At 56.0% G+C, this 23,180-nt stretch overlaps 1 protein-coding gene across 2 annotated transcripts; it reads left to right on the plus strand.

Moving 5' to 3' along the window:
• HS1BP3 (HCLS1 binding protein 3) lies at positions 1-22,886 on the plus strand. 2 transcript variants are annotated; one of them, XM_033125135.1, is made up of 7 exons: positions 1-100; positions 3,148-3,313; positions 6,926-7,133; positions 7,459-7,669; positions 15,348-15,502; positions 16,826-16,961; positions 20,621-22,886. In XM_033125135.1, exons 1-7 carry the CDS (start codon positions 69-71, stop codon positions 20,883-20,885), a joined length of 1,173 nt encoding a protein of 390 aa, XP_032981026.1. In that variant the 5' UTR covers positions 1-68; the 3' UTR covers positions 20,886-22,886. The 2 variants fall into 2 exon arrangements, with proteins under 2 accessions (XP_032981026.1, XP_032981027.1); XM_033125136.1 differs by lacking the exon at positions 1-100 and adding an exon at positions 130-347.
• Positions 22,887-23,180: the final 294 nt, after the last annotated feature.

A 23,180-nucleotide genomic window follows, 5' to 3' on the forward strand; every position in this document is an offset into this window, starting at 1 on the left:
GGGGACTCGGCGACGCCGGCGCCCGTGGTCTCGTGACCGGTCGCGCCCCTCCCCGAGACGCCGCCGTAATGCAGTCCCCACCGGTTCTCGTCACCTCCAGGTGAGCCAGACCCCCGCGCCTGGCGCCACGTCTTGCACAACGTGGGGTCCAGGTGCTCGCGAGCCGTGACCCGAGGCGCCCGGGCGGATCAGCCGGCGGAGGGCGGCGGCCCCGGAACCGCGCCATGTCGGGCCAAGCCTGCGCTCTGACCATTTGTCTAGGCTCGGCCCCTCCATCGCTATACAGGAGAGGGGGGCGGCATCGAGTGTCGCTGTCCTACAGATGGGGAAACTGTGGCCCCTAGAAGGTGATGAGCTCAAGACCCTGTGGAAGGGAACCCTCTTCTTCTCTTCCCTGCCGACCTGCGTTCATTTCTTTTTGGCCCCCAAATCCAGTTCTGCATCCCTTCAGTGCTCACCGTGTGCCAGGCCCGGTGCTTAGCCCTGGGGACCAGACCAGTAAATTGGACAAGGCCGGGCTCTGCAGGGAGAGACACTGCGATGAGGGCAGGCCCGCGGGCACAGGTGCTGGGCGGGGTAGTAAGTTCAGGTTGCCATGGGAAGACAGTGCAGGTATGTACCCAGGGTTCTGGGAGCAGGCGAATGAGGTCAGGTCCTGCAGGAAGAGTGGACTTTAACCACTGAAGGGAAGAGAGAGGGGCAGCCCTCAAAGACGTAACTCAGGAGAAATGAAGTTATAGCAAAGACCTTGGAGGGGACCCTGGGAAGTGGAGGATGCAGTGTGGGCCCACCCTGGCCCAGGCCTGAAGGACCCGGTGCAAGATGGATCCTGGAAAGACCGGCATGGACATGGTTTTACTCTTATTTCCCCCCTTTTAATATCTGTAAAGTGACTCACTTCAAATATTTTCATGTACTCTACCCTTGTCCCCACCACACAAAATCTTGGGCAAAGATGCCAATTTTATTACATAAATGAATGTGTTACCCAGCTCAGCTGCTATTTTTCCAGCTGTAACTGAACTTCCCTATTACTTCCGGTCTAGAAAAACAGGATTCTTTATGTAAACCCTGATGTGAGAGCCTGCTTGGTCTCCCTGCATGGTCCAGTGAGGTTGCAGGTCATCTCGTCATTGGCGGAGGACATTTCCCCAGTGCCACAAAAGTCACCTCCCCTCGCTGAGCCTCGGTTTCCTTTTCTGTAAGAACGAGGTTTGAGATTGGTAGGTATGAGCAGAGCTCTCAGCAGGCAGCCTTCTCAGCAACTCACAGACCAGGGGGGTGTGATTGATCCTGGCTGCTTGGGAGGGACTTTCCTCGCTGCCCCACCTGCACAGGACTTGTTCTCAGAGGCAGGTGCGGGTGGGGAAGGCCAGGTTTGTGGTGCCCATTCCTTCTTGCTCGTAGGCACCAGGAAACCCAAGGGGCTGCCAGCAGGGTACGTGCAAGCACAGGGCCCATCCTCCCGTCTCCATCACCACATGCATTCCCACCTTCATCCAGCAGATTTTTACTGAGGGTCTACTCTGTGCCTGGTATGGACAGGAGGTGCCTACTCTATGGTCAGCAGGGAGGTGGGGAGCTTTGGGGGAGCGGCCTGGGAATGAGCCGTGGCTCTGCCTCTGACCTGCAGAGACCCCGAGCCTGTCTTCACTATCTCCCTGTCTTTAAATGAATCTAAATACCAGTGCCCTTTTGTAGGGCTGCGGGAGGCTGAGTGACTTAGACAGGTGAGGTCCTTAGAACAGAGCCTGCAATGGTGCCAGCTTCTGTCACACCCACCTTTAACCTTTAGTCTGGCTTTGCTCTCCCACACTCCTAACAGTAACACCCATGTGCTACACCAGCAGCAGCACGGTCCACACTCAGTGTAAGGCCAGGGATGCTTATTTGCTAACTGGTGAAAGGGAAAGAGAGCTGATTTGTGTGGTGTGCTTTTGCCTCATGCACATGTACATCAGGGCTCATTTAATATCCGACAGAAGGCAGGACCGCCGGGGCCTCCTGAGTTGTTCGTACTTATGGTGTGCCTCATACCCAGGAGGTGTTCGCGTGTGCACAGGTTTGTATGGTCAGTGAATGTATATACACACTTCATGTATAGGCGTATGGTGGCTGTCCTCCCCGTTTGGTGATAAATGGCCTCACATTGGTGACTGTCACATGCCTAATGTGGAGTTGGGAGGAACCTGCCTGGAAGGAGTACCGGGGGCAGGGTGTCATTTGATGGATTGGGATATAATTCCAGAGAGGGAAAGAGCCTTGCTCCACGCACGGTTCTGGCCGGCCCCTTGCCTCCCCCCAGGGCCTCGCCTTTCTTGTGTTCTGAAAGTCCTGCCCAGCCCATGGTAGGTCTCCACCGTGATACCATTTCTGGCACGTCCTGTCATAGGTGTTTGTGTGACGTAAGGTTGCGTGCATGGGTCTGCCTTGCCCTTACTTAGGATGAGGATCACATTTAGCTTTTTTTCTAACTTCAGAGAAAACATTCCATCACTTCTTTGCCTTGCATATCATTCAGTATGTTTACGTAGCATTTACAAAGTCTCCAAGAGCGGCAGTGTTTTGCTGAGGATCCCCTCAGAGCCTCCGACAGCAGCCTTCTCGTGCCTTGTAAGGGCCCCTCAGTGCCTGGCTGGCGTCCAGCGCCCTTTCCATCTCCCCACCACCACCCCAGGCAGGTTCTGTAGCAGCCCTGCGCCCCTCTGGTCAGCTGAGGAGTTTTGGCTACTTTGAGATTCACGGCGGGCTTTCATGCCTGCATTGTGTGCACAGGAGCCAGGCACTTTCCTTGGTGTGAACAGAGCACCCAGGATGCCATCCCCACAAACCCTGCAGGAGCTCAAGTGCTGAGTCTGTAAGACACTTAGCTGTCTGATTCTCCACCAGCCCCACTTTCTCTGCTCTCACCTGTTTTCTTGCTGGGAACAGCCCTTTGTCCCTGACCAACCCCAAGACAGGTCCCAGGCCCAGGAAGCCAGGCTTTGTGAGGGGCTGGCGTGTGGCAGAGCCGGTAGCCTGGAGCCGTGACCGTTGAGTCTGGCCAACGAAGCAGCCTCGTACCCAGGCCGAGTTCCTGCCTGCGTTTTGCTCAAGAAGCCTGCTGATTGGAATCTGAGCTTCCTTTGCCTTCTTTCCCTTTGACAGGCAAGTTCAGAATGTCCACACGGGCCTCGACCTGAGCGTGCCCCAGCACCAGGAAGTGCGGGGCACGATGACGTCAGGCCACGTGGAGTACCAGATCCTGGTGGTCACCCGGCTGGCTGCATTCAAATCTGCCAAGCACAGACCTGAGGATGTCGTCCAGTTCTTGGTGAGCTGGGGGATCTGCCAGGAGGGCGGGGGTCGAGGGTGCCCAGGATCCAGGGGTCCACGTGGGCAGGCATACCTGCCACCAGGGTTCGAGTAGCATCAGGGAGTGGGCACTTCTTCAACACTCGCTCAGGGCCTGGGAGTGCCAGAGCATGCTGATAGTAAGGACACAAGTAAATTGATGCTTACAGTCCATGGGGAGAGAGACTGATAAAGAGACAGATACAGGCAGTGACAGGAGCACACGTGGCTGTGGGAGTGTAGAGAAGAAGCACCTAACCCACCACAGAGAAAGAGTTCTGGAAGACTTCTCGGAAAAGGTGAGGACCGTGCTGTTTTATAGAGCAGGTGGAGCTAAGCGGCAGCAGAAGGGGAGAGGGTGTCCCCGGCAGAGGTCACAGCCTAAGGAAAGGCATGGAGGCAGAAACAGTGTTTTGTGGGGACCTGTGAGCCTGGATGAAGTGACAGAAGATGAAGGCGAGACGGGCAGAATCCAGGTCATGGAAGGTGTGTAGGGATCCCCTCAGAGATAGGGAGCCTCGCTTGTCTTGTGTGTAGGGAGCCTCGCTTGTCTTACAGCCAAGGAGGGGTTTTAAGTTGGGAAGTGACATGGTCCTTTTGCCTTTCCCTGGCCAGTCTGGTGGGAGAGTGGAGTTGGACTGGAAGGAATCAGGGAGCGGGGGTGGCAACTCAGTTACAAGGCTCACACAGTAATACCCCAGGTGAGGGCTAGGAGCAGGCCAGCAGTACTTAGGATGGAAATGAGGGTGACAGCTGAAAATAGTTCCGAGGTACCATGCACATAATTTGCTGATTGCTTCCACTAACTGAAATCAAGAGCACTGGTGGAGGGGCAGGTCTCGGGAAGGGTCAAGTGTGACGTGTCCACCGATGGGTACACAAGGATGGAGTGAACACAAGGTCGGTGGGATTGGGAGGCATCGGCTTGGAGGTGATGTTAAAAGTCTGGGAGTGGATGGAGTGGCCCAGAAAATGGACATGGAGCGTGGAAGGAAGGACCGAGCGGGAAACCCCAGGGACATCACAGCCCAGGGACAGTCATGGAGAAGGAGGAGCCTCCTGGAGTCTGAGGGAAGAGAAGGGCGCATCATGGAGTCAGGATTTCAGGGAGCAGTGAGTTACAAGAAGGGTTGGTGGGGGCAAGATCACAATCTCATTCGTTTAGTATTTACCTTTGGCTTCTTGTAAAAGGAGAGACGGGCCACAGGATTGTTAGGTAAAGGTGAAATGAGCAAGAGTCTGCCGTCCAGACAGGAGCAACCGGCTGCAGGTTTGCACAGAGGGAGTTCCCATCTCCTGGCAGCCGAGAAAGAAAGGGAAACAGGGAATTACCTCACTCTGGTGACCTCTTAGAAGAGACACCAGAGTGTAAGGGAGAAAAAGCTTATGGCACAAATCTTTCATTAAGGGACATTCACCACATCATGGGACGTATCTAAAAGAGCACGATGTTTGTCATTTGCTTTTTAGACTGACTTTTGGTGAGAACCAAGGAGTAATGCCAGTGGTAGTTCTGGGTCTGCTTTGCTCTGCGGGTGGCTTGCAGCGCCTGGTGATCTGACTTGACCCAGAGTGGAGCTCAACACAGCCAAGCTTTCAGGGTCAGGAACAGAAGAGGGGGACCATCTGTTGCATGACGGAGAGGCAGCATTCCGGGAGCCCGCGCGGAGTGCCCCGGCCGCCTGCTCCATCCTGTACAAAGGCCCAGCCTCACATGCGAGGGTGTGTGTGACGATCTTTAACTCCCCCATGCTTCACGCCAATGCCACTTTTTCCTAACCAGTAACACCCGTGCCCTGTGGGGTGTGCATGTGTGTGCACAGGTGAGGGCAAAGAACACATTTACTTCCCATGGGATGTAGGAATCTCTTTGAAGATTGATGATTTAGCTTAAAATATAAACAAATGAGCATATTGCATCCTACTCCTTAAAAGGACATACATGTTATATTATAAAGTGAATTTAATTACTAACCACAGCTTAACCAGCCTCTGGGAAAGGCCGTGGTATTTGCTTACGGTTTAGCAGACACCCCTACCTCTGCTGGCGGTGCAGACACACACTGATGTCAGAGGGATAGGGGTGGTGATACTGTCTGCCGGCTCAGCGAGCCACCAGTACATGGGAGTTCTCACCCTCAGCTCACAGTGCCTCTCCCTTAGCCTCCTCTGGTCCAGAACCCAGGTCCTGGTGGCTCCCTGGGCCGGGCTTGCGTGGAGCAGTCAGGCCAGCAGAGGGCGCTCGGCCCCCACCTGGCCGGCTCTGCTGGGTGGGGTTTCTGGCCTCGAGTTCTCAGGACCACCCTGGGTGGGAGCCTGCATCACCTTCCTGAAGGCACCCTCTTCCCCTTCTGTGAGGGCTGTTCCCAGGGAAGCTCCCGGGCCAGGCTCTTGTGTTGACAACTGCAGGCGGCAGTGCCCTGTCCCAGGTGATCCCCACGGGCAGTTGCTGAAGTCTCCCAGTGAGCCAGCCACCTGCCTCTGGAACTCTCACCCCTCTCAGGGGGTGTGCCAGGACTGTGTGCTCCAACATAGCTGTACAACGGGATTGCCTGGGGTCCCGTGTGAATGCGTCCAGATGCCCTGCTGTCCATCCGCAGCGTGTGCTGCGGGCGTGGCCATGGCGTGGGAGCAGAAGGGCAATATCCATGTCGTCATCTCGCTCCCACAGACAAGTTGGGGAGACAGGCCCGGCATACCAGGAGAGCACAGAGGAGACCAGGACCGAGGGAGGGCGCTGGGTTGTTGGTGGGGTGTGTGGTGCAGAGCGAGTGAGTCTTCTTTGCCCACGTTGGGTTATACAGACCACAATGACAGCACAAACCACTGCTATGGCCGCTCGCCCACATGAGACCGAGACATGCTGGGGTGACCCCATGCAGAGTAAACATGCGGCAAGAGCTTGCTATGTGAACAAGCAGTCCCTGAGCTGCACTGGGAGTCCTGGGGAGAGGCTGAGAGGAGGGAAGCTGAGTGCTGCCCCAGGGTGACTTAGACGGCCAGAACCACCTTCTAATGGCCAGCCGAGCCCTGGCCTGCTTCTCCAAAGTCCTGCTGTGCAGACAGGTCCTGGCTGGTGGCAGAGAAACTAACTGTGCAATACCTGGCTCTTCTCCACCTGGGTATTGTAAGGACGGGCTCCACTGCTAATTCATGGGAGAATGATCCAGAGATCCATGCTGAGAACGGAAGATGACCTAGCAGCTGGCCAGACCATGAGGTCATCTAGTAATGCACAGAACGCCTAGAACGGAAGTGGTGGCCATGGGCTCCTGTGGCCTGGGGTCTCTGCATCAAATGTCTCTGTCTGTACCTGTGACAGTGCCCAGAATGCACCATGATTGCATCTTTCCTGTGGGCCACTTAGACTTCCGTAACAGCCCAGCTTTGCCTCGGGGACTTAAGGAACGGAGCGTGAGGCAGGGAGCTGGGCAGAGGGTCAGGGGCCGGCACAGCCAAGCCACACTCCTGTGGCAGCCGGTCCTGAGCGAGGGCTCTGAATACCCTGGCTCTCGGGACCTCTGGGTGCGGTGAAAGGAGCAGCACTCGCTTCACTCCTCACTCAGGAAACTGTGTATTTCTGTCATTCCAGGTCTCCAAAAAGTACAGCGAGATTGAGGAGTTTTACCAGAAACTGAGCCGTCATTACCCACTGGCCAGCCTTCCCCCGCTCCCCAGGAAGGTCCTGTTCGTTGGCGAGTCTGACATCCGGGAAAGGACAGCTGTGTTCAATGAGATTCTGCGCTGTGTCTCCAAGGACGCTGAATTGGTCAGCAGCCCAGAGCTGCTAGAATTCTTAGGTACCTGAGGTTCTGTCCCAAATCCCTGAGGTCTCCCCTTGCCCAGGGCTAGGCCTTGCCAGGCCCTGAGCCTTAGACGTTCAGGAGCCGCGGCCTCTGCTCTGCTCAGAGGCTCCCACTTGGAACGGCTGCAGTCTAGGCTTCGCTGTCACCCACAAACCCTGGGGGGCTACAGCAGGCACTTGGAGCCCTGGCTGGCCCCATCCACTTAGACCTGCGTCCTGGACCCAGGACTCCACAGGAAGCTAAGCCCTGCGTGTGGCGAGGCGCCTCCCTGTCCCCTGGCACTTGGGTGTCAGATGCTGTCTTTCTTGTCCCCCCACAGGCACCAGATCCCCGGGGACTGCAGATCTCAGCATCAGAGGCGTCTCAGTCCTGGACGCCGACAGTCAGGCCGGGGACGACGGGCAGGCGCTCGACTTCTTCCCGCAGCGGGAACGAGCAGAAGGGCCGCTCATCCCCGGCCAGAGAAGCGAGGATGCAGGGCCGTCCTCGGAGGAGGAGGAGGAGGCACTGGACCCTCTGGGCATCCTGCGGTAGGTGTCCCGCGCTGGGGAGGGCCCCCTCGGGCTGGCTCCAGGCTCTGGGGACACCTCCCCCCCCCGGGAATCTGAGAAGACCCCGTCTTTCTCGGCCATCACCTTGCATGGCCTGCTGTGCTCGGGGCACCGGCCGTCTGCTCGCCCTCCACATGGCCCGTGTCTGCAGGGCTGGGCTCAGGCGTCGCCTGCCCCTCCCTGGTCACAGGGTGGCCCCCCCCGCCGCCCCCCGGCGCTGCACTGAAGCCTGGCAGAGCTGGCCTGAACACACCCAGCCAGCCCCTCAGCCTGGGTTCTCCGTGCAGCTCGTCACTGGCAGCCTGTGTGTGACATGCAGCATGTGACTGGGGCTCCCTGGGTCGGGTTTCACTGTCTGTAAACGGGGTGTTGACCTTGGCCCTGCCTCCCCACAGGGTGGTTGTAAGGCTCCCGTGAATCACATGTGTGGAAGGGACTGGTGGCCCAAGAGGTGTCAACGGTGTGATGCAAGGAGTATAGTGATCCTGGGGTCCCCTGGCCGATGGCGTGTTTTCCTTTACACGTATGCGCATACACAGGCGCACACACGTACACTGGCTGGAGAAGAGGTCTTTGTCCCTTCTGGATGGTGTCCTGCTTCTGCCACCTTCTCATTCCTTCTCCTTTCCTTGCCCGCTGAGTGCCTTCACAGAGCTGCTCCTGAGCCCACACAGCAAGGCCCACCCAGTGCTGGGGGAGGGGCTCCAGGCTAGATGAGACTGGAGAGCCAGACATTCGCTGCTAAGGACCCCCCCAGTGGGCAAAGGCCGAGGTGTTTGGGCAGGACCTCCCAACTAGAAGGAGATGAGAGGGAAGCAGACAGCCCAAACACACCACAGCCCTCACTGTGTCCTCTTGGCCCAAACATGCAGGAAACAAGGTAGGAACTAATATTTCTTGAGCACCTACTTCAAGCTGGGCGTTGTACTTGGCACACTGTGTCTCAGCAATGCCCTGCAAGCAGCTGTTCTTATCCCATTTTACAGATTAAATAAACCGAGGCAAGTAACTTGCCTCAGATCAGACAGCTGGTAAATAATGCTACTGGGATTCGAACAAAGTGTAAGATCCTGGACTGTGGAGCCAGGCTGCCCGGGTTTAAATCCCGGCTCTGCCATTTACCAGCCATGTGTCCTTGGCAATTTACCCCTTTTCTTTAGTTTTCTGAAGCAAAAATAGGGTAATAAAAGCACCTATGTTTGGGGCTCTCGTGAAGGGTAAGTGAGTTAACATGAATGTTGGTGCTTAGCTCTTTTCAAGGACCCGTCTTTCTGCCCCGATACCTCCACAGAATCAGACCACAGACCCTGGGTGACATTCTCTTTGCCACGATGAGACTGACTGAAGTTCAGTCAACAGATGAGGGAGGCCTGTCTCGCAGGTCATATTCCACAAAGGGATCAGAGCCGATGAGAAATCAGGCAGGGGCAGCTTTACAAGAGAAGTAGAGTCCTGAAAGCACTGCCCAATCTCCACAGGCCTCCCCTGGGGGGATGTGAGGTGTGGACGCAGAGGGTGGGGATGAGGGCCATGGCAGGGCCGCCTGCACTGCAGGGTGGTTGTGAGACAAGCCTAGAGAGGAGGAGGATTCGTCCTCAGGGAGGGGCCCCGGGTGCTCAGGGAGTCGGGACCGGAGCCAGGGGTCCTGTGGCACCTGGCACCCAGGAGTCAGGCCCCTCCTGGCTCTCCACGGCCGGCCTTGTCCTGGAGTGGGGTCAGTGGCCCTGTGAGAGAGCAGCAGCGAGGATGGCCAGGTTACGTCCTCAGCCTGGCATGACCTGCAGGCCCTTCTTGGGCTTTACCTTGCGAGGATGGGGCTTTGTTTGAACTCACGCTCTCTGCTCTGTTGTTCTGAGTTGCCAGACTCAGTGCCAAGCTGAGATGGACCTTGGTAGTTTGTGCCAGCCTTTGGCTGAAGCACATGCTTAGCAAAGCGGCTCCTTTTTTGGGTAGGAAAATGCTCTTTAGGGACGGCAAGGGTTGCCTTGAATTTCCTACTTGTTTCAGAAGCAGATTGTGGGGAGCCGTGTCAGCTGTCCCGCGACCACCTGTCCCCCAACGCCATCCCTGGCCTGCATCCCAGGGGTCTCACTCCTGAATCCTAGGAAAGCTTAAGATCCTCTGCCAGTTTTTCATTTAGTGACCAGTGTGACACTAGTCAGTGCTGTCACCTCATCAGGAACAATAACAACATTTTTTGAGAGATTATTAAGTGTTGCAAACTGATTAGAATTTATGTGAACAAATATTTCCTATTCTCCTTCATTTTTCTTAAAGGTCACAATGCACCAAATTGCTTTTCAGGTCCACTGTAGGTCTGGTTTGGGAAGTGGTGCCCTAGGAAGCTGACTGGCACGATCTCATTTTGTGTCTGAGGAAGCTGAAGTTTGGAGTCAAGTAGCTCATCGAAATTCATTCAGATACAGATGGCAGAGTCAGGATTTGATGCCACCCACCCGTGCTGTCCCTTGATTCCAGTCTTTCAGCAGTCCAAGAGGTGGCAGGGGCCTAGAATTATCCCATTTCACAGATGGGGAAATTGAGGACAGAGTTGAGTGGGGATTCGGCCAGAGCCTTGTGTGCTGTGGCAGTCACGCCTTGAAGTCAGATTTCCTGTCCTCTCCAGGGACACCCAGGTAGGCCTGTTGACTTTCTCGCACTCCGTCTTTTGGTGGGGAACATTCTGTTCTTTGCAAATGACTTTGCTTTGCATGTGTATTTCTCCATTCTGTGCTGTCAGTCTCGCTGCTTGTCCCAGCGGTGCCTGCACGCCACCCCCAAGTGCCCGTCTGGGTCTGGCTCTGGCGTCGGTCCTCCCTGCGGTGGCCACAGCAGGGCGCTGTTGCTCCGCTGCAGGGCTGCTCGAAGGGTGGGAGCCGGCAGCACAAAGCCAGGAGCAGGACTCGCCTGGCTTTTCTTTGTCTTTCAAACCTGGTTTTGATTAGGGAAAAGACGAGTAACTACATGATTAGGAAGCCTTAAAGGTAGAAAAAGCCCTTACCCTGCCCGTCCCGACACTCCGCTCTCCTACTTAGGGGATTTTTCTGGGTCCAGGTCCCAGCGTTACCACGTAGCTGCAGACATGAGCGCGTGTGCCTTTTTGTACTGTTTTTTCACTTAGTGCCCTCTCGTAGTCGCTTTCCACGTCGTACATAGTTCTCGTATTTAACTTTCTATTTTAGAGACTTCACAGTTCTGAGAAAGACGAAGTTCTACGGAAATAGTTTTGCCTTCTGCTGGAAATACTCTGCTAGAAACATTTCTAATTATAACTTGAATAATATATGATTAGCATATAAAAATTGTAAACAGTTAAAAGTCCTTTTGTCATGAAAGTAGACACTTTGGGGTATTCGTGTTTTAGTAGCAAAATGGGATTGTGTCCCGTGTGCCAGTCCACAATTTGCTTTTGTTGTTGTTTAAGTTTATATGCTTAGTCTTTCCTTAGCAATCACTAGACTGATCCATTCTTACTCTGTGCTCCCCCGTCCATCAGGTCAGTGTGCTGTAAATGACATTGCCTGGCCCCTGCTTGGGGACATTGTGTTTTCTGTAGGTGTTTGCTATCACAGGCACTGAGGAACTTTTTCATGTACAGAGTGGTTATTCTGTTGCGCTTTGCCCCAGATGCCTGCCCCAGAGCAGGGTCCCAGAAGCTTCTGCAGGGGTGTTGGCCGTACCAGCTCAGTGAAGGGTTCTTTATGGACTTGATACCCTCTGTTGGGGAGGCCTCTCTGCCTTTTCGTCCCCTGCCTACCCACAGTGCCCACTGCCTGCCTCCCCCTTCCCCTGGTGCCCAGGGAACCCTCCAGGCCCCCTGTCCCTGAGGACTGTCACTCAGCTTCCCAGGGACAGGCTGGTTCCTGTACAAACACGCTTTCCTGTAAAGCTGGGCTTCCCACACTCTGCTCAGAGAACTGGAACCAGGGCCCGGTGCCATGGCCTTGAGTGAAGAGACTGGACATGTCTTTGGAATGCAGAGCTGGGCAGTGCGTCCTCCAGACATCTGGGTGGATGCTGATGGCGGGGGCAGCGGGACGCCAGGACCGTAGCCCGAGTGAGCAGCCTGCATCCATGCTCACAGGACATACGAGTGAGGGGAGGAAACTGGGCTTGGAGACTGAGCGACTGCTTCACATGTGAACTGCCTGACCCGCTACCTGCGGTCAGACATCTGCCGTCATCCTAGACATCCCCCTTCCGCTCCCTGATCTCGTCTCCCCCTCACATAGCGCTGCTCCCCCCCTCCAGGCCCTGGGCGTTTCTCCATGGACCACGAGCAAAGCTTCCGCGGGGACTGGGTTCCCGGTCACACCCAAGTCATGCTCCCACAGACCCTCACGGAACGAGGGTCTCTTGTTCCTCCGCCTGAGTCACCCATCCACGCTTAGCCCACCCCGGTCACTGCTCACTCCACGAGGAAGCCGCCTCTATGCTCCAGCTGTCCTGGAATTAGTGCTCTGTGTGGTAATAATTAGGTTATGTGTCTGACTGCTCAGCTATGCGTTTCTGGGGACAGCGGCAGGACTTACTCATCTCTGTTCCTTCATCAGCCACACAGGCTCTTGCACATGGGAGGCGCTGGGTCAGGGAAGGCACTCAGAGTGAATGGATGAGCTAGCTGTTCACAGAACAGCTGAGGGGCGGGATGGAGAGACCAGCTGAGGTGACTGAGCGAGCTCTGGAGGAGGCATGATGGGGCAGAGGGCTTTCTAAATGTGGGTTCGTGTCTCAGACAGATGCCGAGAGTCCCTCTCTCTCCACTCCCTTTCCCCTCCTCTCGGGATGCGGGGAGAGGGGTAGGAGAAATAAGTCTGGCTAACAGCTGCACTGTCACCCTGTCTAACCATCTAGCTGTTCATCTGTCTGTCCTTCCTTTCCACTTCTTCCTTCCTTCCTACTGACATCCAGCATCCATCCATCCATTTTTACATTTGATATTTGCTGAGTATTTGCTCTGGACCAGGCATACTACTGAGTCCAGAGACTGAAGTTTGGGGACCAACCAGGACAGGACCCTGGGGCTTTTAGCCATCAAAGCTCCATATTTCTGCCTATTCTGTCTGCCCCGGAGATGGTCAGGGAAGAGTCAGGGAGATAGAGGATGGCCCAGGGTCGCAAGGGGTGGAGCACACAGATGGTGCCTGATGGCACACCCCTGTGTGCTGTAGTTTCACTTTATTTCAATTCAAGACAACAGCAGATCACAGACATCTCCAGGGAGAAAAACAACAACATTCATTCAGTTTGAGAGGAAAACTCACATAGCAGAAAAGTCCGCCCTAATCTGTGCTCTCAGATCCAGAACTAGGTGTAAGAAGGGACATCACTGAAAGCTCTATGTGGCTTCTCCAGCGATAATTAATCACGTTGGTTCGCTCTCACTTCCTTTGTTCTTCATACGGTTTCCTTTTCTCAGTGCTTCCTCAGATTTCTGGTCCATGGGAAGCCTTTCACCCCCCCTGCTGCAAGGGGCCCGTTTGCTGGGTAGCATGCGAGTTTGATTTCCCCAAGAGCTGTTTCAGGACCTGCTAAGTTTCTGGGTTGTGGACCAGCGGGCAGTGGCTGCACAGTGGCAAGGCCCAGCCCTGCCCTCCTGGGGAGCTGCCTCCCTGGGCTGGAGGCTCTCGCCCTTCACTGCTGCAGTCCCTGCTAGACCCAGGAGCAGGGCCAAGTGAAGGGTAATTGAGGGACAGCAGTGGGCAGAGCCCACAGGCCCCAGGCTGGTCCGGTGGCTCCCAAACCAGACTGATCATCAATGCCACAGGGACTCAAACACAGCTTCCTGGACCCGCCCCTGGGGTTCTGATACCGGTAAGACTTGGCTGGGGCCATCTCCAGGTGGCCTGCCTCGAGAGCCATGGCCTGTCTTTGAACCCACTTCCCGGGGCTCAGTAGAGCTGAAGTGACTCTGTCTAATCAATGAAATAAAAGAGGGAAACATCCCAGTAAGAGTGGCCACCCTGATTCAGTGCGTGTGAGGGGGTACAGCTGAAGTTTCTGGAAAACACTTGCTGTTAGGAGGGAGTCCAGGCTGCTGTCGCCTTCCCCAGCATCACAGGCAGGGCCTGAAGCTGGTGCCAAAGTGAAGGCACGTCCCTGGTAGCCCGTGATGTGAGCCCATCTGGCTGGTGCCTGGAACAGAGAAAGCACAGGGACTGGGGTGCATGGGGCTTCCTGGCACAGCCACAGCCCCTGCCACTGAGTCTCTGCTCTCTCTCGCTGCCTCCCAAATATGCCACGGTCCCCCTAAGCACAGCAGGGTCGAGGCTGTTATCCCACCCTGTCCTGTGTCTCCTGCCTGCTTGTGCGACACTTGGAGGGGGCAGGAGTAGACGACTGTCAGCATGACTGCCCTCACTTGTCAGTGTCACTCTGCCTGCTGTGTGGCCTTGGGCAGACTCCTAGCTTCTCTGAACCAGTTTTTTCAATCTGCCCAACAACAGAGAGCCTATGGCCGAGGCTTCAGCCCTAATCGCCCAGGTGTGCTCTGTCCTGTGACCTTCCTGCAGGTAGCTTCCCCCATCTCAGCTGGGAGCCTGACATCCTACCAGGCATCTACATCCAGACCGTGGGAATGGTCGCCTCTGGGCACCCTCCTCTTCCACGCGCCGGGCCGTCCTGCTGCTATTTTTATCTGCTGCTGGTTAATCTGTGCCAATGTTTGGGGGTAGAACCAGCCTCTCGGTGCACTTTAGCCACATTGTGTTGCCAGCATGAGCTCAGACGGTGACCTTGGTCCAATGGAATTGCCTGCCAGGAAGGCAGGCAAAGCAGAAATCCTGTTTCCAATAAAAATTTTCGTTTGCGGGAGCCTTGAAATGGCTAAATTAGGCATCAGCCCCAGGGATTGGATCACCTGTTAAACTAAAACCAAGTGTATTTACTGGGGTGTGACTTACAGTGACGTGTGCACATCTGCAGCTTTCATGAATGTTTACGTGTGCACTGCGTAACCACCACCCGGACCAGGAAACGAAGCCCTCCCACGGCCCAGAAGCTTCCCTCCTGCCCCCTTTCGGTTTCCCGCAGCAGTGTCTGGCCCAGCGCAGGACCTGGACCACCTTAGGGGTAACAGTTGAGTGGGGTTCTGAGTAGCTAAGAGGCTTCTTGAAGGAGGTAGGGTTTGCTCAGTGCGACTGAAGTGCTTTCTAGGTTGATGGAGGTTACACCACTCAAGGGATGGGGAAATGTGTGTGGAGAAACAGGGAGCATTTACCGCGGCTGCTTTGTGCTCTCCCCTGGGGCCAGGCCCTGAGGTTTGCAGCCTCAGACTGCATCCACCCCCATTGGCAACTGGCGTGGAGCGTGGAGTGACTCTGCGTCTGGGCCCAGGGGGTGCTGAGGTCAGGCCGCCCCCACTGCCTCTGGGTGGACAGTGCATTCTCTGACCTGTGACCATGCAAGCTGTCGGCCTTGTAGTCCAGACGCCCACCTGTCCCCCTTATGTCCCGACAGCAGTGGTTTCCTGGGCACAGGGCTTGTCCAGTCCAGTAGCAGGGTCTCACCACCTCCAGTGTCAGGTCCTTGAAAAGTTCCTTCTGGACACAAGCTCAGGCCCACCCAGCACTTGTGTGGGTCTGACCAGGCCACCTGGGCCAGCTGGTGGGGCTGTCCGGAAATGTCCTAACCTTGAATTTTGTCTGTGATTCTCCAGCTGCAAGAAGCCCAAGAAACGGCCTGACGTGGCCGTGAAGCCCAGACCCGCGCCGCGGCTCACCATCTTTGACGAGGAAGTAGACCCTGACGAGGAGCTCTTTGGCCCAGGCAGGAAGCCCCAGGACCCCACAGAGGACATGCTCCACAGGGACCGTAAGTAGTGCCCCTGGGTGTTCATCACGCGTGGTGTCCCCTCGGTGACCCGACCGCCTGTGAGTGGCTTTTGACCTGCCACACGTGAGCAGGATGGAAGTCTGACATGATACAGACTCACTCATGGAGTTTTTCTGCTGGAGAAATCTAGTCTAATGCCTCCTTTCCCACAGCCTGGAACATTCCGGGCTGTATGTTTATTCCCATCATCCGTTGGAAGGGGAGGGTAGTTTTCTCTGTTGCTTTGAGAAGTGTGGATTGGGATCGTCGTGACCAGACGGGGACCCCAGACGCGCTGCAACTGTAGGGTTGGTTTGTGACAGGAGGTTTTATGTCACGTCATAGATCACATCAGAGGATTCTGTACAGAGATGGAAAGGGGAACACTCAGCAGGCTGAGGACTTCTGGACTTGTCCCTGAGTCTGACCTTTCCTCACCCTGCCCAGGCCCTCGTCCAAGGCCGGGAATTGATGTCACCCATTAATTCCAGCCAGCACTTGGTGACCACCCACCGAGGGCCAGGCTTTGTGCTGGGCCCGAGAACATATCCCTGAGTAGGCACAGTCTGGCCTCAGGACCTCTCAAGGGAGAAAGTACATCTCCTGACAATTACAGGGTAGCCTGAATCTGTAACAGGTCTGAGCAGAACGTCGTGCCTGTGGGGACACTAGGGGAGGCTTCCTGGGGTGGGTGTCCGGTGGGGGCTGCACTCAAGCTGGATCCTGAAAGGTAAGCGCAGTTTGCCTGGCCTGCTGAAGAAGGCTACTCCAGGTGAGGAGGCTGCGATCTCCTTTCCTCAAGGGCAGCGTTGCGCAGCGGAGACGAGGAGAGGGTGGGCATAGACCCAGGCTCCTGGAAGGCAGGGACTGCACTTGGGACGGAGTCAGCTCACCACTGCTCCCCGCAGGCAGCAGCCCCTGGCCGGTGGTTGGCGCTCAGTAAGCGCTCATTGGAAGTCTGGAGCGTAGTAATGAGGGCTGAGTTTGGGTGATGGGGAGGCCGGCACATGAAGAGGCTTTTTCCTCCTAAAAGCAGTGGAAAGACCACGAGGACTTGAACCGAGTGATGCCATCTGGTGACTGGCCCAGTACAGAGACAGGTGGGGGTGGGGCTGGGGACACCGCTGTGCCGGCCCCAACCGGCTCCTGTCCCTCGCCCCCCCCACCCCATTCCTTGGGTTCTTCTGCACTCTGCCTAGTCCTTTGTTTGCTCTCTACCAGTGGGGCCCGGAGACTGGGCCAAGGCGTCTCTACGCTACACTCCAGGCCGCTGGGGGTGGGTCAGGACGTCCTCTGATCACTCTGCTGCTGCCCTCTCCACAGCCCTGAAGTTGTTTGACGATCCTGACCTCGGTGGGGCCGTCCCCCTGGATGACCCCTTATTGCTGCCAGCCGCCTGTGAGAGTGGAGGGCCCACATCCCGCCCAGGCCACAGGGAGGCCTCTGAAGAGCTGTTCAGGTACCACCTGCCCCCAGCAGTGCTTTGCCAGCTCCGAGAGTGGCCGGGACAGAGCCAGGGACCTGGGATCTTTCACCATGGGATCTTTCAACATGGGATCTTTCACCAGCCTTGGCCTTTGAGGGAGGGAATCCTGGCCCTGGGAAGGCAGGAGCCTGTGGGTGGGAGCTGGCCAGGAGGCAGCATTGGGGATTGGATGAGCGGGGATGGGCTCCAGCAGCTCAGAAGTTTCTAGAAAGAGAGAACTGTGTGCATCTAAGTCTTTTTCTTTTCCTTCCACACTCACATTTTATTAGTTTATGTAAAAAATAGTTATATAATTGCAAGAGCAAGTATAACTGGGATAAACAGCTTTGGGAACAAATAAAACTAACTCTTGGCAACATGCAGCCACTCAGAAGGAGCAGAGGGCAGATGTGCTGGACAGTGGCTGGTCGCCAGCAGGGTCCCATCTGCTGGTTTTTCAGAGGGGAGAGCGAGGCTTACCTGTTACGTGGAGGGCGACTGGCAGAACGTGTGCAGAAGGGATACCCACTGCTTATGGAGCGCTTGCCGTGTGTCCCACAGCATGTGGGCTCTTCCCATGTGATCGTATTTTATCCTCACAACAGTCCCGTGGGTGGGTGCTGTTACGTCCGTTTTATAGGAAACAGAGAGTGTGGGAGAGGTAACTGGCCCACGACCACAGCTCCCAAGTGGCAGAGCAGGATTGGAACCCAGGTCCACCTGCCTGTGTCCTGTCCTCCCCACCCCGTCCAGGACTCTCCGAGCATTTGGAGAAGGAGAGGCTGGGACATGTGCCTCCCTCCCCTCCGCCACCCCACAGCCTGGGGCTTCTGCAGCACCCCGTGCTCTGAGCGTGCATGGCACTGTGCATCTCTCCATCGCGTTGCTCATGCCCCCTAGAATGCAGGCCGTGCTTGGCGATTTACAGGAAGCTGAGCTGTCTGTCTCTTTCCAGGAACAGTTTCAGGGCGCCGAGGCGTGCAGTCCCAGGAGGCTGTCATCTGCACCCTTGTTAGCAGCCACAGGCAATTACACAGCCCTCGAAGCACCCGCCGTGCCTGAGTCACAGGACGGCTTCTTGTCTTTACATCTCCCCATGGCCCCTGGCATCTGTTCACGCTTCTGTGTCCTCGCCCCTGACATCACAGCCAGCTGGGAGAAGCCAGGATTGTTATTACAGGTTTAGGAGAGAAACTGAGGCACAGGGAAGCGGAGTACAGGGTCAGCCCTGGGGAGTGGCAGGGCCCAGCGGAGTATGTTCCCCCCCACCCCCTGGGGAGCCTCTGCTGTCTCCAGGACTCAGCTTGTCCCGGGGGGCAGTTCCAGTGGGATCTTCCTAAATCCGTGACCCCGGCACTCGCAGACCTGAGTTCTGCTGAGCATCGCTTCGGGGCGTGTTCCAAGGTGCTGCCTTGAAAGGGCTCTGTGGCCAGGCGGCCGGGGCAAAACCAGTGGTAAGCAGGACCCTGTGCACGTGGTGGCTTGAAGAGGAAGCACCGCACAGCATTTCACGGCGCTCGTGGGACCTGTTCTAGCCAGGATTCAGGAACCCAGGTGGAAAGGGGTGCCCACGCTGCCGCTTGTATCCCAGATGAGACAGCCCCACCCCCACCTCAGAGCAAATCCAGCTTCTGATTAGTTCGCTGAGTCAGTGCTTTGCCAAGCAGTGTAAATCCTGAACTCTGACACGGGCTTTTAGCTGCTGCTTTATTTCCCCCAGGGCCCTTGTCTGAGGATAATTCAGTCCCTCTGAGCCTTTTCTGGGCACCCAGTCTCCAATTGGAGGATGCAAGAGCTAGCACCTGCCCCGGGGTAGCTCAGGGCTGCCATGTGGAGCGAGCCAGGCACTTCTGAGCTGAGGTTGCCAGGAGCAGCCTGTCCCTGGGTAGCGCCTTGTAGGTCACCTTGAACCCCAGACAGCTGTTCATGGGTAGGTGGGTGGTGGGATGGGTCTCACGGGCTTCCGTTGTGCATCTGGTCTCCGGGAATTGAGTTCTTCCACCAGAAGCTGGCAGCAAGAGCTCCCTCAGGCAAAGGGCAGAGTTGGGCTGTAGCCCGCCTTTTTTAACGGCCATTCGGTACCTGGGGCTGATTCTGTGTGACCGTCACATGGCTGAGGTAGGTCCAGGGCCGTGAAGGAGTCTTGGTAGGCCCCGCTAAGGCTGGCTTCAGCCCTCGGCGGGCTCTGTCTAGCCCCCATGTGGCCCCCAGAGGGGCACCGTGGGCAGGCAGACCCCATCCCACCACAGAGCCCCTCATTTATTCTCGCTCTGGCTGAGGAGAGTTCAGAGGAGAGTTCTGCTTCTGAAGTCAGACGTCCTGGTTTCAACTCACACTGCCACATGCTCAGCGTCATGTCAGGCAGGTCCCTTGGCCTCCTGGGACTTGAGTGTCTACATCTGCAGGGTGAAGATTTGGCCATGCGCCCCCCCAAACAACATAATGTGTCTAAAGTGCTTGGCACAGAGCGGGGGCTCCTTATCTGGCAGCTCTTACTGTTATTTCTTTTTTTTTTTTTTTTTTTTTTGTAGGCCTCTAGAAAATTGTCCATTTCTTCCAGATTGTCAAATTTGTTGGCATATAGTTGCTCATAGTAATTTCTTAAAACTTTTTGTATTTCTGAGGTGTCCGTTGCCACTTCTCCTCTTTCATTTCTGATTTTATTAATTTAGGTCCTCTCTCTCTTTTTTTTAATGAGTCTGGCTAAAGGTTTGTCAATTTTGTTTATCTTCTCTAAGAACCAACTCTTGGATTCATTGATCTTTTGTATTGTTTTTCTGGTTTCTATTTCATTTATTTCTGCTCTGATCTTTATTATCTCCTTCCTTGTGCTCCCTTTGGGCTTATTTTGCTGTTCTTTTTCCAGATCCCTTAAGTGTGAAGATAAACCGTTGATTAGTGATGTTTCTTGTTTCTTTAAGTAGGCCTGCAAAGCTATGAATTTCCCTCTTAGGACTGCTTTCGCGGCATCCCATAGATTTTGGGTCGTCGTGTTTTCATTTTCTTTTGTCTCGAGATATCTTTTGATTTCTTCCTTGATCTCCTGCTTGACCCATTCATTATTTAGTAATAAGTTATTCAGCCTCCATGAATTGGTGTGTCTTCCAGTTTTTTTCCTGTAGTTCATTTCTAATTTCATAGAATTGTGATCAGAGAAGACAATTGGTATGATTTCAATTTTCTTAAATTTATCAAGACTTGTTTTGTGGCCTAACCATATGGTCTATCTTGGAAAATGTTCCATGTGCGCTTGAGAAAAACGTGTATTTTGCAGCATTGGAGTGAAATGTTCTGAAAATATCGATTAGATCCAAGTGGTCCAATGTATCATTTAAGACTGTTGTTTCCATATTGATTTTCTGTCTGGAAGACCTGTCCGTTGTTGTCAGACTGTTATTTCTTGAGGGTTGAAGGAAAAGTCACCTAAAGAGGCCAGTCAGTGTCTGTAGAGTGGGGCCATCTGCAGAGCAGCTCCCCGGAGGCTGCTGAGGGGCGGGCTCTGCCCCCACTGTTTTGCGGGGTTGCAGGGAAGGGAAGCCTGCCTTTCAGTTCCCTCCCCGGGGCAGGTAGTGGAAGGGCAGGTTGGGGTTGGGAGGTGGCCTTGCTCGTTTTGCAGGAGGTCATACTCAGGGCGTCTCCCTCTGGTTCTTTAGAGTCGACGACGCCTTGGATCAGATTCTGAACCTGAGGACTGAGACCAAACCCCAGCCCCAGCCCCAGCCTAAGCCCAAACCGCCAGTGGCAGCTAAGCCAGTGCTACCCAGAAAGCCAGCTGTTATCCCCAGAGTGGGCCCCTCGGAGCCTGTGGCTGGGCAGCAGAAGCCGCAGCCGCAAATCCAAGCCATGGATGAGATGGACATCTTGCAGTACATCCAGGACCACGACACGCCTGGCCAGGCTGCTCCCAGCCTCTTCTGACCCTCCCTCCCCTGTGCCAGCCCTGGGCCAGCAGCCCCTCTCCTGTGGTGGGGCATGTAGCGAGTGGGGTCTGTGCCCTGCAGGCCAGGACCTCTTCCCCCAGGGACGGAGGGTGGAAGCCCAGGTCACAGCACCCCTGTGCTACCGTGTTCTTTTCTGTCCGGCCTGGGGGTCATGGAACCCTGCAGGGCGCAGAGGTCACCATAGGCATTGGATCCTACTTGTCCCAGCCACGTGCAAGTGGAGGGGAGAGCATGTGAGGTACCTTGCTAACCAGGAGCCCAGCCCCCAGGATACAGTGAGATGGGATGCCCAGGGAGGCTCCTTGGGGCAGGGAAACTGTGCCCACCTGCTCTGCCAGACCCAGCACAGGAGGGAGGGGCTGCCATCCTGAGGTGGGTTTGGTAGAACCAGTCTCTGGGCAGCATGGCTCCTGGGGCCTGTAGGCTCGGGGAGGGTCCTCCAGGACAGGGATAATGAATGAGTACCTGGGAGAGCCTGGCTGGGTGGGATGTCCCTGAGCTGCCTTTGGTTACCAGGTGCTAAGCAGGGTGCTTTCCCATCTGTTCAACTTAGAGACCTCAGGCCCAGCCTACATCTCTGTAGCATGCATGGCCTGACAACCCAGGTCTTCCCTCCTCTCTTCCTTTCCCAGGGAAGGCCTGGACAGACCGTGGCCCCCTTGGGCCTCTGGCCACAGGGCCCGTATCTGCCATTGCAGATCCGAGCAGAATGGCCACAGCATCCCCCAGTGCTCTGCCCGGGCCTACGGCCTGGCGGGTTCCTTGTATTCAAATGGACCCAGACAGAATGCTCTCCGGCTGCTGCTTCGAAGGCCTAGTCTGTCCAGTGGTGCGTGCTGCCAGGCCTTCCCTGTCCTCCGGGTCTGGACTTGCTCGCCAGCCTTCCACTGTGGGAGCGGCCTTCCCAGGGAGAAGGAACCCTGAGCAGGGCAAGGCCAGTGCCTTACACTTCTGGACCCCGCACGACTGGCACACAGTCTGGGCCTGGCACAGTACTCAGGAAATTCTCCGTGAATGAATGATTTTAATGGAGCAAAGAATGTCTCTTTTTTAATATATTCTTCATGTGCAGACCTAGTTTTTAATGAAACACAATCACTCTTGTTCCTTGGTTTGTCCTGCCTGACAGAGGCATTGGAAAGGGAATTGGGACTCGGACCCCAGACCCTTTTCCGATTGGGGCCAACAGCCAACCCTGGGGGAGGCCTCCCTAACCCGGGCTAGGTGTTTGCTGCCAGGACCTGGGCTGGTCAGGACCTGTGCCAAGACCTGAAGGGGGGAGCACTCCCTCTAATCTGTCCTGCATCCCACTCACCCTCGTCAGCTGCCCAGTCCTGAAAAGGCTGCCCGCCTCCCTCCACCTGTGCCAGGGTGAGAGGAAAGAGGCAGTCCTGGGGTCTGAGAGCTGAATTCCTCCTCTCTGCCTTTCCCAAGCTTTGAGGGCCCCGTCGCCCTGGGCACTGAGCTGGCTCTGGGACGGCCTCAGCCCCAGGGACCAGCACCTGCCACTTCATTCACTGTCAGGCCGTCACGCCCCACCCAGCCCGGCCCCCCTCCTTTGCTGACTGCAGGAAGGAGCAAGTGGTGAGATGCTGGGCCAGCTCCGCCTGGGCTCTTCCCACCCTGTTGTGTCCTCCGCGCCCCATGCCAGCTCCCTGCCCCTCCCTAGATGCCTGCCTCCCCCCACCACCTGTCACCAACGTGTGACGTGGGGGCAGAGGGTGCAGCCAGCAGGGGCCTGGTGCCCGTGGGGGGCTGGTCTTCTGGCGGGGGTCACAGACGGGACCTGCCCCTCGGGTGTGGGTTTGTCCACTGTGGCCCGGCCTCCTTGGGCGCCCAGTGCTCTTGACACCCCGGCCAGGATGTGCACTTCCCAGGTGCTGCTGCTTGAACTATGGCTGTTTGTCACTGCAGGCTTGTGACCTCCTCACGAGTTGGTGACTCTTTGTCATGCAGTAAAGCCTATGTCAGTCACTCATTCCAGCATTTGTTGGTGGCATTCTTTTCTGTGTTAAGGATGATGGGGTGGGGGAATTAGCTCTGTAACAGTGGGCCCAACGAGAGGAGCTGCCCTTGAAGGGCCCCGTGTCTTTGGAGGCTCTGCCTGGCCTCCCAGGCTGCTGCTCAGGAGGGTAGGGTGAAGGCAAAGCGAGAATTCCACTGTGTAAACTGAGGCAGAGGAACCGGGGGCCCAGGCCCAGGGGGAGTCGTCCGGTTAGTAACTGCTCGGTCAGACCTATAGGGGATGAGGACCCTTCCCTTCTTCACCGGC

This window comes from Rhinolophus ferrumequinum, chromosome 13 (genome assembly GCF_004115265.2).
Source record: "Rhinolophus ferrumequinum isolate MPI-CBG mRhiFer1 chromosome 13, mRhiFer1_v1.p, whole genome shotgun sequence".
NCBI lineage: Eukaryota > Metazoa > Chordata > Mammalia > Chiroptera > Rhinolophidae > Rhinolophus > Rhinolophus ferrumequinum.